The 18151-nt window shown below is 44.6% G+C and overlaps 1 protein-coding gene across 3 annotated transcripts in view; it reads right to left on the reverse strand.

The window, feature by feature from the left end:
* Positions 1–18151, reverse strand: part of TMEM201 (transmembrane protein 201) — a 44666-nt gene that overhangs the window by 12320 nt on the left and 14195 nt on the right. For all 3 annotated transcript variants that reach the window (XM_081870990.1, XM_081870991.1, XM_081870992.1), the window contains 4 exons: positions 16726–16920; positions 13617–13793; positions 11940–12340; positions 10000–10203 (listed from right to left, as the gene is read on the reverse strand). In XM_081870990.1, the coding sequence (XP_081727116.1) occupies positions 10000–10203; positions 11940–12340; positions 13617–13793; positions 16726–16920 (977 nt within the window). The remainder of the gene's footprint in view (positions 1–9999; positions 10204–11939; positions 12341–13616; positions 13794–16725; positions 16921–18151) is intronic.

The following is an 18151-nucleotide window of genomic DNA, read 5'->3' on the forward strand; positions in this document are numbered from 1 at the left end:
TTTTGTCTCAGTTGTGTCAGCAGCAGCAGCTAAAAATGTGTTAAAACCTAGTCAAAAATCCCAGAGCTGAACAGAGACATCGAGCAAAAATTTTAGAAGATTCTTGGCCAGAAACGTTGCAAATGTTGGAAGCCAAAAACCAGGAAAAACTCCACTCTGCCATGAAGCTCACTGGGTGATCTTAGGCTCCTTGCATCCTTCCTACCTCGCACAGTTGTTGGGAAGATAAAATGGAGAGGTGGGGCAGATGAACTACCATTTATAGGGCTGAACCATGGGGATTGAAAAGCAGTTGGGGAATTTCATCAGAATGGCTTAAAAAATAAAGCCATTACCTGCTGTTACATATCAAAAGGCTGTGTGCCAAAGAGGACTTAAAGTAATTTTATTGATTCCGCCCCCCCCCCCGAAACAAAAACCAAAGGGTTCTTTTCATGTATGAAAAGCATTTGACTTCACATACGTGACTTATAGATGGGTGCACCTCTGCAAATAGATGGTGACAGTAAAGTTAACATACTGTTGAAAGCTACAAGCAAATGCCCATTTGAAGTAAGTCATGCTGAACTCAATGCTTACCAGAAAACCTAAACAGAACTGGGTTGCCTCTATTTGTGCTTACTTGACATCAGCTCCAGTGCGGATGGTTGCTCGATCTTACCAGGACTTTAAAAAGAGAGAGGAGAGCTGCCTCATATATTTTGAACAAATGCACTTTTAAATGCTGCAAAATGCTCTCCTTCTCCCCCTCCCTACTCGCCAACTTGCAAGACTCTTATGACCTGCTTTGCATTCCAATTCCGGCATCAGGGATAGGCCAGTTATCAGGGCTCATCTGCATGCCTCGCAGCCATTGGCTAAGAAGATCCTGGAAGGGAGGGCGGGGGGGGCACCATTCAAAGCTTTAGAACACAGAAAGCAGCCCGGACTGTCTCCTGCTGCTGGATGCAGAACAGACACTTTTATGGCAATAATAGAGGTGGATTCCCCCCCCTTCCCCCTTTCAGAAAGAATGCAGAAGAGACCTTATAAATCTTGAGGCATGGGGAACCAAAGGGGCATGGGGAACCATGGTTGTGGAATTTCACAGGAGAGAATTTGGATCATGGAGGCTGGGGAAAAGTAAATTAAGTGTGCAGAAGATTTTCTCTCTCTGGCCTTGAAAGAACTGCAAAAAAGACCCCAAGATTCTCAGATTCTGTGAGTCCCATATACATATATATTTTCAAAGAAGGCGAAAGTGAAGTGTTTGTTAATGCCAGACATGAATATTGGGCTGTGGGAGAATGCTTTAGTTGGGATTCTTCCGGCATGCAGCGGGTTGGACTAGATGACCCTTGGGGTCCCTTCCAACTCTTCAATTCTATGATTCGGTTGGAAGGATCATGGCCCTTCTCTTGCACACAAAAACACTCACCCTTTGCCAGACCTAGGTTTTGCAATGAGAGCTCCTCTTTCTGTGTCTCATCCATGAGGTGCTGCAGAACAGCCTCTGCAATCCAGGGGCCCTCCAGATGTTTGGGCACTACAGCTCCCATCAGCCACAGGTGGCTGATGGGAGTTGTAGCCCAAAGCATCCAGAAGGCACCAGGTAGGCGAAGGATTGCTGCAGAACCACAGTCCTCCTTGTTTAGCATGCTGTGTGCAGGATGCTTTGAAGGGCAGAGAAGACAGTATACAAACATTTTTAAAGATGCAAGCATTGCCCTGAGTCAGCTCTTCCACCAGCCAGGAATCTGTAATGGCAGCTAAGCTTGGGAGGGGTGCTTGAGAAGGCAGAATACCACAAGAAGGGCAAGGTGGGTGGAATAAGAGGCAAGGACTAGCCAAAGCACATGTTGCAGTGACCCACAGAAGGCCGTGGGCTCAGTGACAGAGCTACAGACATTTGGTTGAAGCAGGTCTCAGATTCATTGCTAGGTAAATGGATCTCTCAGGGAAATCTTGAGAACAGTTTGTTCTTTTAAAGGGTACCAAGAAAAGACTTTTAACAAAGTGTAAATTTTAAGGAGCAAATTGAAGTATTTCACTAGAGGGGAAAAAATAAGCCAAATCATCAGTAATGCAGATGCTAATTCTTGTCTGAAGGATGGAGCTGGTTAGCTCAGCTGGTTAGAGTGTGGTGCTGATAATGCCAAGGTTGCAGTTTCGATCCCTGTATGGGACAACTGCATATTCCTGCATTGCAGGGGGTTGGACAAGATAATCCTCAGGGTCCCTTAAAACTTCACAATTCTACGGTTCTATGAATATACAAAAAGGAGGTGGTCTTGGGCAGCCTCTGAAGGGGTTGAGGGATCCCTCAGGCTTCTTGGTCAAAAAGATTCCTTTCAAATTCCAACTTTGGAACAAGTTGGGGAGACATTCAAACCCGAGATCAGATGGAATGAGCAGAGATGGAAAGAGGCAAATCTTTGGCTTCACTGGCCTTAAGTCCTCTATCCTAGGACAGCTGGGGCAAATCCAAAAGACTGATGTTTTGTGGAAGTGGGAGTTGTGCGGAGTTGTGCCCGTTCCAAACTCCCTTCAGCTCAGTCATGTGACCTAGCAACACAGAAGTTACACTGGAAAAAAAAAAGGTGGAAGTCCTCAAACTTTGTTTTAACAGCTTCCCCCCACCCTTCTGTCAGGCTTGGGCCAGCTCGGCTGCCAGTAGCTCCACTCCTGAACAGAGTTTGGAACAGGCATAAAATAGACCAGCATAATTTACCTTGACGCAGATTACGCTGCCTTCCTATTGTTTGGCTTGCTCTCTGTTACTAGTCCTCATGGTGCATTTGGGGCCAGGTTTCAAGATTCATTGATTTTGTACTACAATTTCTCTGTTGGCGATTAGAACAAATTGCCCCACCTGAAGTACTGGCAGCCAAGAAAAATGGGAAAGAACCCTTTTAAAGCATGCTTGAACTCAGCAACGCAAAACTGCCAAGGAGTGGGAGCAGTGAAAGTAAGTCAACAAACAAAAAAAGAAGGATGTTGAGTCAAAAGCGCTTTTTGAAAAGGTGTACGGCTAAGGAGCCCTTTATTTTTTCAAAACTTGGCAGTTCAAGTAGTGTTTACAACAACGATAAGTGTGTTACTAAACAATGAGGCACAGTTATGCTACATAAAATAGGAGATTTTTTAAAAGCTTAGTAGTAATAATAATAATAATAATAATAATAATAATAATAAATAAAGACACATCAAGTTGATCATGGGACAGTGTACAGTGCTGAGATATATGCTATGTGCTCACAAATCTTCTGGGTTTGCAGAGGAAGGGGAGAAAAGGAGAGCTAAACTCACACCGAAGGGGACACATGCACCTTAAGGCACAAATCAGTGTGGGGCAGCAGAATTGCACCTTTTTCGCCCAAAGGGAATCTGGACCAAATTGAGAAAAGGGAAGGAAGAAGAGAAAGATCACCTCCCAGCACCTGACCGAGGTGTGGAAACTTTGGATGAATGGAAGTATTGTGAGTTTATCTCCCCATTCCAAATCATGCAAAAAATGTCTCTGGATCACAGGAACACTCCAATACCACTCACTCGGAGTCTTCATTAACTCACTGGTGTAACACGAAGAGTGTCAATTTTACATTTTCTTATGTGCAAGCCTGCTCACTCTTCCTTTTGTGCAAGCCACGATTTGATCAGTCAGGTGTGCAGAACCTTTGGTCCTCCAGATATTGTTGTGACTACAGATGTAGTAAGGAACTACAACTCCCCATTCTTCCAGGCCACTGACCATACTTGCTGGTCCAGCTGATGGGGAGTTGGGAGTCCAGCTACATCTGGAGGGCCTAAGGGGAAAACCCCACACCTGACCTTTGCCCATAGTCATCTGGGCGAGATAACTATGTACCTTTGAAGCAAACCAAGCTGTGAAAAACAACTTCAAGCCATGGCTTAAAATACCCTTGGCTTTTGTTAAAGAGGGTAACCACGGTTTCCTGGTTCGAAAGGAAAAAGAAAACCAGGAAACTGTGGCTAGTAAGAGGCTTCCAACTGTGGTTTTGCAGCAAAAGAGAGGAGTGAAGGGGAAGAGAGCCTGGTCAAAGAGCTTTGGCATATCTTGACTTAATAAGCCGAGATATGGATTGTTTGAAAGCTGCCACCTTCGTGGTCAGGGCCACCATGCAGCAGGTTGCCATGCCCTTCCCAGCAGCCACCAGGAAATCAGAACCTTCCAGTGCGATGGCTCAGATCCACTTGGCGAGTATAACTCAAGGAAGCCTGTTTTTCAGTTGTTTTCCTGCAACATCCACAATGTATTAAAGAGCAACTTTTCATGCACACACACACAGAGGTTTTAGGGATGGGGAAGCTGTGGCCCTCTTGATGGTGTTGGACTCCAACTCCCATCAGCCCCAGCAAGCACGGCCAATGGTTGAAAGCGATGGGAGTTGAAGTCTAACAACACCTGGTAGGTCTACAGCTTTCCCATAACCTCTTTTAGGGTCAAACACCACATTGCAGCAGATGGATGCATTCTCATTTTTAAAAGGAGAATCTGATCACAGAAGTGAGGGGCTCCAATCCAGAATCATGTGGCACAGGAGGAGGAGAGTATTAGTTCCTCCTCCTTGTGCTGTTCTCCTGATGAAACCCTCCACTGCCTCCTCCCCAGCTGTTGCTCGCCCTGGTAACAAAGGCACATTTATGTCTTTGCTACTGCAGAATGTCTTTCTTTGGTGTGGGGTAAGGCTGGGGGAGAGATAAATAGCTCCCACACTCCGTGCCACAGTCCCAGGTCCATATCAGAACCCCACTTGCCTATCGTAAAGGAATTTCGAAAGAGACTGTGATGCATTCACACATATCCACCACAAGGTGTCATTTGGTATTGCTTTGATAAGTGTTCTTAGTGATAGGGCTAGCAGTCCTCCAAACCAGGCAGAGCCATTTTTCTGAATGCATATGCCCCTGTAAATATATCCTCAAAATACAAGGATGACAGGTGCCTTCTGTCACTCAACCTGCACTGGGGTGCCAGGCAGGAAGGAGCTGGAGTGATGTTGCTGTCCTACGTGAGGCGATGACACCTAATTTGCATAAGGACCTGCCCAGTGGGGCAAGTGGGAAAGGCAACCCATTCAAGGATCCCCTCCTCTCTTTAGGAAAGTGACAGAATGGTAGAGTTGGGAGGAATCCCCAAGGGTCATCTAGTCCAACCCCCTGCAATGCATGTTCAGGAGCAAGAACACATTAAGACCACACAGAGCATGTGGCTAGCATGCTCTTTTCAGCCTTAGGTCTTCTTATCTTAGTGATGGATTGCAGGGTGCTCTTTGTAGGATCAGTTTGGGCACTGTGCCAGTCATGGGCCAGGGAGCTTGCTGATGGTTTAGAGGGACTCTGAATGGACACTTTGCAGTGTCCTGGCAGCCCAGAACTGCAAACTGTGATTTGCTGAAGCTCAGTGGTAGAGAATCTGCTTTGCATGCAGAAGGTCCCATGTTCAATCCTTGGCATTCTCAGGCAGGGCTGGGAAGGTTCTTTGCCTGAGACCCTGGAGAGCTGCTGCCACTCAGTGTAGACAAACCCAAGCATGATGGATACGGGGTCTGACTCTGTATAAGGCAGCTTCCTTTGCAATTACTGAAATAAAAATGCACACACCGGGCATCATAAAGGTAAAGGGACCCCTGACCGTTAGGTCTAGTCGTGGACGACTGGGGTTGCGGTGCTCATCTCACTTTACTGGCCGAGGCAGCCGGCGTACAGCTTCCGAGTTATGTGGCCAGAATGACTAAGCCACTTCTGGCGAGCCAGAGTAGTGCACGGAAACACAGTTTACCTTCCCGCCGGAGCGGTACCTATTTATCTACTTGCACTTTGACGTGCTTTCGAATTGCTAGGTTGGCAGGAGCAGGGACCGAGCAATGGGAGCTTACCCCGTCGCGGGGATTCGAACAGCCGACCTTCTGATCGGCAAGTCCTAGGCTCTGTGGTTTAGACCACAGTGCCACCCGCGTCCATCATAGAACCTAGCAAATTTCACAGAAGACAGATTGACATTCACACATATACACCCTTCAGAACTAGACACTGTTCCTTCAAAGGAAGGTTTTATCAAACATTATTTTTTTCAGGGGGAACAAGGCAATAATGGCTACACTTTTCCTTACCATAAGTAGTACGTACAGAAGGAAAAACTCTTTATATGACACACACACCCATTCCCCTTTAACCTACCTTCTATTTTTGTGACTTTAAAAAAGAGCTTTTAAAAGGAAGGAAGCTATTTGCCTCTGTTAAATACGCTTTTAATATAATAATATTAGAGAATAAATAATCACGTTGGCTAAGGAGGCTAAATTCAATCACCAGCCTTCATGCAATGGCAAAAGAAATAAAAAAAATGTTTCGTGTTTGCAAAAGCAGGCTATTAAAAAAAATCCAACAACAATAAAAGTTAAAGCAGTTTTTAAAATGCAAAAAGCAAAGGGAAGCACCATCAGTCCATTGAGCCACACACACACACACACATACACTGCTGGAAAGAAGGGAGAGAAAGAGGGTAGAGATAGAGGATAACGTGTTTAGGGTAAAGTATAATAGCAGCCCCCACCCCAACCACACACATGAAAAAAGAGGAACATGCAAAGGTTTAGTGAACAGCAATAAAGAATAAAATTCATCATGCTAGGGATAATAGCTTGAGCTATTCAGGCTACCTGAAAGATCTATTTCCCTATACAAACCTGCCCAGTGCTAAGATACTCAGGTGAGCGCCTTCTCTCAGACCCATCAGCATCAGAAGGGGGGGGAGAGGCTTTTCTGTGGCTGCTTCCACAATGCAGAATTCTCTCCCAAGAGAGGTTAGCCTGGTTCCTTTGTTATCCTTCGGCTGTCAGGCTAAGACCTTACTTTCGAAGCTAAGTGCAGAGGATGCTAACCTCTACGCTGCTGTCAGGGCAAACTAGATTTTAGTGCATGGTGTTCTAAAAGTGTTCTGATGTATTTTGATTATTGTTTTTCAATAGTGGAAGGCAAGCTTCCCTCTAGGATGGCCACTCCAACCTATTACCCCTTCTTCCCTTGCAACACGAAGCCATGGAGAATGGTGTTAGGTCTCATGCAATCACAGCACAGCTGGCATGAAGAAGCCCTAACCGTCTCCTGCCTCAATGAATGGTGTGCGTATATCGCAGAATATTTTCTATAATCCCCCGCAGCCAGCCACAGACAAACGAGATTAGGCAAAGGACAAATTTCAGATTTGGAACAAGTCTGGAAATCTCTGCCTTAAGCGTGTTCTGTGGCAGGTAAACAACATAGCTGAGTTCTGTGGCAGATAAAAAGGGGAAAGCTGTGTGAGTGTTCCTTCAAGGGAGAAAGCTAAAATATTATAAATAGAAAGACTATAAAAGGTGTGCAGAGCCTTCCCACTCAAGCTGTGAACCAATCTGGTAATAAACAATCACAAATACGACATTAAAGGTCATCAGTCTATCGAGGGCGTGGGCAAAGGCAACAGCCAGTCCACAATTAAAAATAGGAACCCTGGAAGGTTTTCGCAACAAGCACTGCAGCAACTTCATACAGAGTTGCAACGGGCACCTTCCTAGCTTTCAGTATAGGCCGACGATGCACCTCTTCACCCTGGCCTCTGACATCAGACACTATTTAGAAGAAATATAGCAATTAAAGCATCAAATGGCACTTCAGACAAGTTTGTCCTGGGGTGCAGCTAGTCACTGAAACTACACATCTATTATAGCGACAGAACAACCCAGAAACCTTGCATTCTAAAAGCAAATGAAGGCCTTCTGAGCATTCTATCCTCAAAGCTCTGTAGCCACCACCTTTGGGAATAGCATCACTTATCAGAGCAACTGATGGGAAGGAGGAAGCTGAAATAGTCTGCTGTAAGAATTAAAAACTTCTGTTCTGTTAGTTGCTGCAACAAATATATATTTAAGGTCCACACTATCTTTCCAACTGTAAATAATTTCAACCAATTTCAATCTTCTTCTTTTTTTAAAAAAAATTGTTTTAACCCCACCTGGGACCTTACAGTGAAGAAATCAAATAACAATGATAATAAACAGTGATCCTTCTTTGTTGTCTTACAGGATTAGGAACATCACTACTTTAGCAGGAAAAGCTGCCAAGAGACAATTCAGAGGGTCACAGGAGTGCTCAATGATGTAGCCTTGCTAAAGGCAAACAGCAGAGGGCTGATCAAGCCCTAGGATTGGGTGGGTGCCACAGGGACTCTGCCCCTGGGAGTTTGTGTGTGATGTGTGCTGTAAAGTATAGTTTTTTAAAAGCAAGGTTATGTTTTAAAATGCCAGTGTAGAACTGGCACTGCTCCAGGTGCCACATAATACCCGTTCAGCACTTGTTAAACACGTTTCTGTTTAGAGAAGCCCACCTAGACATATAGATTGCTGACAGGTGTTTAATCTGTTTTTAGCTTATCATTGATTATTTCATAGGAGCATTTTAAATAGTTTTAACTCTCTTACCTTTTTGTAAACTTTTTTGAGCCTTTTAATTTTTTTACAATCAAGCAGTGTATAAATGTTGTGAAATAAAAATATATATATTTAAAAAAGAATGACGTACAACTCCATACCAGCAAATAAGGCAGAGATATGTTCAATAAAGAGACGCAGGGGGAGAGCTGAGACTGATAGGGCTTCCAGTGAATGGAAGAGACTCGGCCGGGCACCCTATTGTTTGAGCACTGAATTCTTGGCAGGCATCATTATAGACGGGACTGAGAAGCAGAAAGGAAGGGTTCTTGGCTCATTTCGGCTGGCTCAGCATACAGGAAGGTGCCAACATCACTGCGACCTTTCCCCTTTTAAAAATCAGCATCAGAGTGTGGCTGGTGTCACTATCTTTGACAGAACGACAAGCATCCTGATCCACTTTGGATCCCAGGATGGCTGGAACTAAGGCTTAAGGGTGGGGATTTGGGGGGGGAGGAGACTGGGGGGGGGGGAAAGGCTAAAGTGGCCATACATTAAACAAAGGTTAGCACAACACAACTTGAACTGAAATCAAAAGAGGGTGTTTTTTTGCTGTTGCTAATTAAGTCAAACACGCCCCATTATTTCCAAAATTAAAAAGACACAAGCAGCAACATGCTGTTAACAGAGAATAAACAACTGAAAATAAGGAAGGCAGGGGGAGTCCAGCTTAGAGCCACTTCAAGTCCACTCCACTATTTATGTAGTATTGTTATAAAAAAAAATGTATGTCAGTATAAAAATTAGAAACTCCAAAACACACACACACACACACACACACACACACACACACAGTAAGCAGACCTAACCCCTTAAAGCACACCTACACTATACATTTAAACCAGTTTCAATCAAGTTGGAACCATCACAGCTCCTAACCAAACAAGGAATCCTGGGAAATATGGTTCGGTTCTAAAAGGTTGCCAACTACTGATTCTCACAAAAAAATTAAAAAGAAAATGAATGGGCACACAAAATTCTTGGGAGTATTGAGGGAAGATGCAACAGCGAAACCCATTTCAAACTGGTTTAGTCTGCAGCATTGACAGCAAGTTGAGATAACACACGGGGATTCTCACTGTGAATAACTGGTGGTACACACACCACCAAAAAAAAGGGGGGGAGAGAGAGCCTTTTCACCGCCAAACAAAAACAAAAACCAAGATGGACGATGTGTTATATGATAATTCACACAGAGAGGAGCAATTCACGGAGTGTGATTTGTTTTGGAAGCGTCTGGGTTTTAGATGGAGGAGGATGAAGGAGTACTGGAGCAACTGGGAGAGGTCTGCAATTGTGCTACAGCCAGCTAGGAGAAGGAAGATGCTTCACAGTTTCTTAAAGGTATAATAAGAAAGGAGGGAAGAAAGTGTGTTGGGGGAGGGAAGCAACCTAAAACAAAATTAAAAGGGGGCAGGGAGGAAGAGAGAGGAAGGGAGAGAAAAGAGAAGCGCCAGCGGCAGTGAATTTGAAGGCTTGGATTTTTCAGGGTATTTGTCCCGCCCCCGACAGTCACTGTTCTGGCTCTGACCTTCGGGGCCGGGGTCTCCGCTGGCCCGTTGGTTTCCGGGTGGCCACAGCAGCCGCAAAGCCCACCAGGCAGCACAGCGAGGTGGTGCCGAACTTGGCTGTGTCGAGCCAGCTGGGGGTGTCTGCCTGCAGGTAGCGCTCCACCAAGTGGAAGCCCATCACCAGGAGCCACAGGACAGAGGCGAAGGCGTCGATCCGGCGAAGCCTGAAACATGGGGGGGGGGGGGGAGTTAAAAACCAGCCTCTGTTGGCCACACCATGCAGTAAGAAGGAGGGGAGAGAGACCATTCAGGCCTGCTCCACAGCAACTTGCAGCAGGACCTTCTGGGTGGCTGCCCCAATCTGTGGAACAGCACCTCTTTTGAGATACAGCAGGCACCCCCTTATTTGTACTTCCCAGAAACAGTAACACTTCTGTTTCAACAAGCCTTTCCAGACACATGCAGTGTTCAAAATTAGCCAAGAGCCAAGCACATTTTGAACCTGGCTTTTGACCACTTGAAGATGACTGGGTGCCAGGACGGCGCCTGAAATCTCCACTATCTGGAGGTGCATGTCTGGGGGATCATTGGATCTGGACTGTTTTCACACATTAATGCCCCATCCTGTAGAATTCTACCAGTTATATTTTATCTGTACAATCAGAATGAATTTCTGGAACCAAAATGCTTTTTATGTGCAGCCTGAGCAGGAGCAGTCACCATTAAGAAAATGAGGTTGGAACAGGCCAATATATATGTGGGCTGTCCCTGGATCAAGGGACTTTTATTTAAGTTCTCAAAGCTCCTAATCTAGCTCAAGGTTGCCATCTGAACTAGCCAGATGTTTAACTGAGAATCAATCACAGTCAGTTCATTGTTTGAAAAATAAGACTTCAGAGCCGTCTTGCCCCAAAATGGAAACTAGACATTCCGCTTTGGCGACTGTAACCATGGTTTAAGGAGCTATTTGGCGCCTAGCGTACATATCTGAGTTTCGTACTCAAGCTGTTTTTTTTTAGCTGTTTTTGGTTTAAATCAACTTGAAACGTATGTAAAGGGCAACATGTAAATTACTACATCATATAATACACACATATATTGAACAGAAGCACTCACAGGGAGGTACTGGGTTGTATCCAACACTAGTCCTACTCAAAAGACCCACTGAAATCAACGGCTGTGGCTAAGGTCCATGCATTTCAATGGGTCCCCTCTGAGTAGGTATAGTGTTGGCCACAATCCTATTAGAAGTGGGGTGGGGAACCTGTGGCCCCTAGATGTTGCTGGTCTCCCAATTCCCACGGTGGGGGAAAGGTTCCTTTAACCAGCAGCCCCCTTTCTTTTGCTTTCTAAATCCCCAGTGTTTGATTTACAGATGGGTTTCCTCTTTTGAACGTAATTAACATGCCAACTAACTTTGCAAAAGTCAGTTTTGACTGCAGCTGCAAAGACACACAGCCCGGTAGAAAATCTAGTAAAAAAAGGACTGCATAAGCTGCAATGCAGAGATGAAAACAAAACCTGATTCCATTTTTAAAAAGTTAACAAGGAACTTCAGGTATGTGACTGTCTGACTCCAGCAGGAATTTTAAAAGGTGAGCATTTTATGGTTTTACGGTGATTTTGTTATTGCTGCTTTCTTCTCTGTATGGCTTCTACATACAGTGCTTAGAAACGTTAATAATTTATTTCATAAAGTTTAAACACACCGCTTACAAAACCGTCAAAGCGGTTTACAAAGAGAATAGAGAAGAGTAGCAGTAAAATTATCAGTAAAGACAACAATTTGAAAATATTAAAAAGATAAAAACCGGCCATAAACTTTAAAAAAAGATTAAAACACACACCAACATTCTCCATGTCTGGGAATCTTATTTCATAAAATGTATAATTTATAATTAAGTAGTACATAAATGCCATGAATAAAATGATTTAAAACCCAAGCCAAAATCCCCCTTACCTAATTCGTCCCGCCAGCAGCATGGCTAAGGAGCACGTCAGAAGACCAAGGACGACCACCGCAATCTGGTGGTTCTTCCCGTAAGACCAAGCCACTCTCAGAGTCTCCACGACTTGCTCTGGCAACAGCCGGATCACTTCCTGCCAGCTGAGGACTTCCAGGAGAGTGCCGTTGCCCGGTGGTGGCACTGCTGGTGGCGATGAGCCTGTGTCGTTCCTCACTGGCCCAGGGCTTGCTGGAGCAGGAGGAGTTGCATGCTCAGGGGAGAACGGGTTGCCCGACCCGTACAAGGCCATCGTGACGAGAACAACGCAGCTGAGGAAGGCCAGGAACCGGAGAGCAATCACTTGGGCTGGTGTGGTTGTGGCTGTGGTGGTGGACGAAGCCGCAGCATAAAAACTCTGCAGGGGAAGAGAAGAACCTTCAGAATCACAAGATAACAGCGCAGGCTGTGTGAGTCGCCTTTATACCTCCATGGAAGGGAACACAACTGTGTGGGATCAAGCTGGTTCTCTTGGCAGCTTCTGAGCCAACAGGCAAGAAATGCTTGCATTCTAGGTAGGCTTCTAAACCACTGGAAAGGTTATGTGGCCCAAGTTGCATGTAACGCTAAACTGTGATGTAATAATAATAAATAATAATAAATTTTATTTATAACCCGCCCTCCCCAGCCAAGACCAGGCTCAGGGCGGCTAACACCAAGTATAAAAACAAATGATTAAAATACAACTTAAGATTAAAGTACAACATTAAAATGCAGCCTCATTTCAGTAGTAACTTGAATCAAAAACTTTTAGGGGATGAAAACATCAAATCTTCACCAAGGCCAACTATCCAGACTGGTCCTATGTGGGCCAGAAAAAAGCCAGGGAAGTCCCCAAATAGGAGTTCCATCACAGAAGGAGAAAGGAAAAAGGAAAGAGGGGTAGGGGATCAAGCTGACTCCAAGCCAAAGGCCAGACGGAACAACTCTGTCTTACAGGCCCTGCGGAAAGAAATCAGATCCTGCAGGGCCCTGGTCTCATGAGGCAGAGCGTTCCACCAGGCCGGAGCCCGTGTTGAAAAGGCGCTGGCTCTGGTTGAGGCTAATCTGACTTCCTTAGGGCCCGGGACCTCTAGGATGTTGCTATTTTTGGATAAGGTCCTCCGTGGGGCATACCGGGAGAGGAGGTCCCGTAGGTACGAGGGTTCTAGGCCATGAAGGGCTTATGTAGCATATGACCCAGGTCCCATGTAACACTAAACTGTGGCATAGCATAGGAAACAGGTCAGATATGACACTAAACTGTGATGTAGCGTAATGGATGGCAACTTGCAGCATCACACCTAATTTCATGCAGCCCTTGGTCCAATTTTCACATGGGTGGCAAAATAAGCACAAGAAAAAATTCAGTGGCAGAAAAATAGAGAGAAGTGAGAAGGCCTGGTGTAAAGAAACAAGAGAATGAGAAAAGCGTGCTGGATCGGAAAGCCCTACTTAAGAGAAAATATATGACAATCTAAAAATAAAATGCATGATTCAGATTCCACCATCGCTGTGTGTCCATCCTCTTCTTGCTCCCACAGCCCATCCAAACATGATGCCCTGCCCAATGAACGGCTGTCACTTCCTGCCCAAGTGCTATGCCCCGCCCACCCCCAATCAACAGCTGTTCCTTCCTGTTCCTTCTCCCTCACCTGCATGTAGGTCTTGTCTGTCTTCCGGTGGCTGAAGTGGTGCCGAAGCAGCAGGGCGCGGAGCTGCCGGTTCTGGTGCTTGATGTAGTACTCCACTGCGGCCTGGCAAGGGCGGCAGAGCTTGTAGGTCTGCTCCAGGTGATGCTTGTAAACCTCAATCTCCTCGTCGTACTTGCCCTGCCCGGAAGGAGGAGCAGAAGCTTAGCTGGGAGAGGAGGCGCTCTGCATGCCGAGACACTTCCGGCTTCAATCCCCACCAGAAAAAAGAGCACCAGACACATGCTCCCGTTTCATGAGTATCTCTGCTACCTCATTGTTAGAGACGAAGCAGAAGAGAGAAAACATCCTCACCAGTGCTGTTTTTCTAGAACAAGAGGTGCCGGAACTCACCATGAACGCATCCCTTGTTCTCTTATACAGTGGTACCTCAGGTTACAGGCACTTCAGGTTACAGACTCCACTAACCCAAAAATAGTACCTCGGGTTAAGAACTTTGCTACAGGATGAGAACAGAAATTGTGCTCCAGCGGCGCGGTGGCCCCATTAGCTAAAGTGGTACCTCAGGTTAAGAACAGTTTCAGGTTAAGAACAGACCTCCAGAACGAATTAAGTTCCTAACCCGAGGTACCACTGTAATGGCAATGGCGCCCACCTGGGAGGTGCTGGAACTGAGTTCTGGTGAGTTCCGACTGGGAAAAAAAAGCCTTCATCCTCACCCTCTCAGGCTTTTAAAACTCCTAGGCCAGTGGTTCTCAAAAGGTGTGGCGCACCACATTGGTGTGGCAGGGAGATTCAAAGACACTCAAGGAAATTTATGAACATTTCAGTGTAGTGAAGTATGGTATAATATAAAAATATTATTTTCTTGCAGAAAAGGGACAGCTATCTTTTCAAGAAGAAAGCAAGAGTATCAAGTGAAACTTGAGGACATTCCTAGTTGTGATCCAGAACATGACTAAATAAGTATGAATTTCATGTATACATTATTATGATACATATGTAAGAGGCTCGTTTATAATTATATTTTGGGAATAATCCATATTCTTATGTAGCTGCATTGATTTATATTTTCTGGATGTCCCACGGTCATGTTATGAAGTAGTTGTGTTCCATGTTATAAATCAATCAGTGCTAGGAGTTTTTTCTTTTTGTTTTCCAATGCATTTCTTATCAATAAAAAAAAAAAATCAGGGTGGTACGAGCAAATTTTTATTCTGAAAGTGTGGCCCAGACGAAAAGTTTGTGAACCACTGTCCTGGGCATTTTAAATTTCACTGATGGTTCAATATTTTTCTGCTGGTTCTTACTGTATACAACACAGGGAGCAACATTCTACCAAGTTATAAGCATGACGCCATTAAGACCACTTATTTAAAGCATTATGATACCACTTGAAACAGCCATGGTTTCTCCCAAAGAATTATGGGAACAGTTGCTTGTTAAAGAGTTTCGAGCGCTGTTAAGAGACTCCTATTCCCCTCCCAGAGGGACAATTCCCAGAATGGCTTAACCATAAAACCCTCTTCCCGAGGAACTCTGGGAATTTTTGCTCTGTGAGGGGAACGGGGGTCTCCTAACAACTCTCAACTCCCTTAACAAATAGATTCTTTGGGGGAAACTACAGCTGTTTAAAGTGGTAGTGGCGCCTACCCTATGGAATGCCCTCCCAGCAGATATCAAGAAAATAAACAACTATTTTACTTTTAAAAGACAAATGAAGGCGGCCCTGTTTAGGGAAGTTTTTAATGTCTGATGCTGTATTGTTTTTAATATTCGGTTGGAAGCCGCCCAGAGTGGCTGGGGAAACCCAGCCAGATGGGCGGGGTATAAATAATAAATATTATTATTATTATTATTATTATTATAGTGCTTTAAAATGTGTTGTGTGAACATGGCCTAAGAACTACCAGCATGAGATTCAGTTCCCTCTCAATCACATGTCCCCCAGAAACTCAACTAAGGGGGAAAAGGTTCCCCATGTGCTTAGCTATGCAAGCTCACTTTCCCTCAAGGCACCCTCCAACCAGACAAAAAGCTTCTTGTGTTAAGTCATGGATGGGGAAAGCCGGCCTGTGTCTTGCCATTGCTATCCTGGTTGCCATGACACCTGAAATAAGTGGGGCAGGCATTTTCAAAGATGCCACCACCTGGAGTTTACTGGCGGGGGGGCGGGGGGCGGGGAAAGGTAATAGAGACAAAGGGGGTAGGATGGACAAGGCAGCAGCAGAAGACACTTGCAGGGCATTGCAAATTCAGACTGTGGCTGTATACACATCATGCATTTAAAGAACATGGCTCCCCCCCCCCCTTCCCAAGAGTCCTGGGAGGGTTGCAGCTGTGACAGGAAGAACACATTCCCTAATATTTTATGGTTTTTTTGGTGGGGGAAGCTCGAAATGTATGGTGCAGATGTATGCAGTCAGAGTTTAGATTCATAAACTAAAATTCATTTTAGACAAAATGATAACAATATTCAAAAGCCTCCTATGAAATGGGCTACTCTTTGGTCTTCTTAGCAACTTTCCAACTTCAAGTAAGAATACTGTAAGATACTGAGGACAACATCTTGATAGTTCTTAACAAAGCAAATCCTTAGGAAAAAGGAAAAGCAAGGAAAGGTCATGTTTCTACCTCCACCCCAATTATCAATAATAATTATTTTTCCGAGGGAGTGTGAATGCAGCAATGTAAAGCTGCATCCTTTTGTGTGTAATTTTAATGCAATTATGTTGTTTCCTCTTTATTTCAATTGGTCGCTGAATTGAAAAAAGAGAAAAAAGTATATAAATTCAAAATTACTTCGTTTCATTATCTTGTGTCTTGGACCTCCTCATACCTCCCTTGTAAGTTTTCCATGAAAGAAATCACACACAAACTACAGCTCCCACAATTTTTGGTGGGGACGTGAAATGTATACATTTAAAAGTATGGTGTGTACATGAAATAGAACGATGTAAACAACCACAAAAGGTTCGTTTCCTAAGATCCAGAGGGTCGCATTTGTTTCCTGGGTCGAGCTTCTACTTCTGTGGGTTTATGGCCTTAGGGAAGGTTAAGTACCAGAACCTTAAAATGAAGGGCTGCTCTGAGTCCCGAGATCAGTTCATACCTCCTCCCGGGGAGTGAAGGACGCCAGCTGCTTAATCTTCATGGTCTGATGGTTGTTGCACTTCCTACAGAGAAGGACCTGGCTGCTCACCCACTGCTGGGGCTTGGTGGGGTCGTAGAAGGCGCCGGCCCCAGAGACAACGTGGTTCAGGTGCTCCATGTACTGAGCTGGGATCGGCTTGTTGTAATCTCCATTCTGCCAAGAGGGGTCAAAAGGGGAGGCAATGGTTACTCCAGTCTCCTTCCTGCTGCTCTACATTTTAATTTTATTTATTCATAAAAATATCTATATACAGCTATTCATATTTTTTTTTAAATCGGAGCAGTTCACAACAATCGTACACTGTTTTAATTTTTATTACCTGCAGCCTGTGGTTTCAGGGCAAGTTACATTAACACACAACATTAGAGCACAATATTACAAACACTTTAAAACAACTTAACAGTTAAAGAAATAAGGCGGGTCCTAAAAATGTACACCTCAAATGTCAAAAGCTGTATAATGACAAATGCTCCTCTGTGGGGAGGGAGCTCCACAGTTTAGGGGCTGCCACAGAGAAGGCCCTTTTGTGGGCTACCATACAATAAAAAAACATATTAAAGAGTTAAAATCAGAAACCAGCTACCTACAATGGAAAGATGCATTCTTAACTGTCTGCATAAGCCTAATGGAATATAAGTTTTCGGCAGGCATTTAAAAGTTGTGACAGAAGGCACCCGCTGAATCTCTACTGGCAGAGCATTCCACAATACTGAGACGAAGATACTGTTTCTCGCTGTTGTCAAATGGAACTCCAGCCCCAACAACATCTGGAGGGCCAGAGTTTCCCCCTGGTCCTACCGTTAAGGACCTTCCCATGGGCACCAAGCTCTTAAAATGACCCAGAAATCTGTATAATTGGATTAAAAATGGGAAAATCAGTAAAAATAATGGGGTTTTTTTTTAAAAAAAAGAATACAAAATATTATGAATACAAAACAAAGCTGTTTTTCATTGGGACTTGTCATTCCCATGATTGGCCAGCCACATAGGTAACAAATGGCTGCCGAATGGAGGCAAAATCCATAGATTTATTTGCACCCTGAGATACTCTTAATTTTTAAGGGCCAACTAAAGCAACCCTGGGAAGTTATTTATTATCATTTCAAATTATTGTTTTAAGTTTATAACCCGCCCTTCTTCTTTGCTCCTCTTGCTGGTGTGAGCCAAGAAACAGTTGGGCTTAGCATCACGGCCAAACCCAGGCTTGTGGTTTGGAAAACCCACAAGTGGTATGACACAAAACAAACCTTAATTAAAGTCCTAGCAACTCTCATTGCTAGGGTTATTGGTGGTTACTTGCCATGACAGCTGTGTACTACCCTCCAGGGCTTCTGAAAACCAGTTGCTGTGGTTCTCACAGCCAGTGTGGTGTAGTGGTTAAGAG

This window comes from Podarcis erhardii, assembly GCF_964252035.2.
Source record: "Podarcis erhardii genome assembly, chromosome: 7".
NCBI lineage: Eukaryota > Metazoa > Chordata > Lepidosauria > Squamata > Lacertidae > Podarcis > Podarcis erhardii.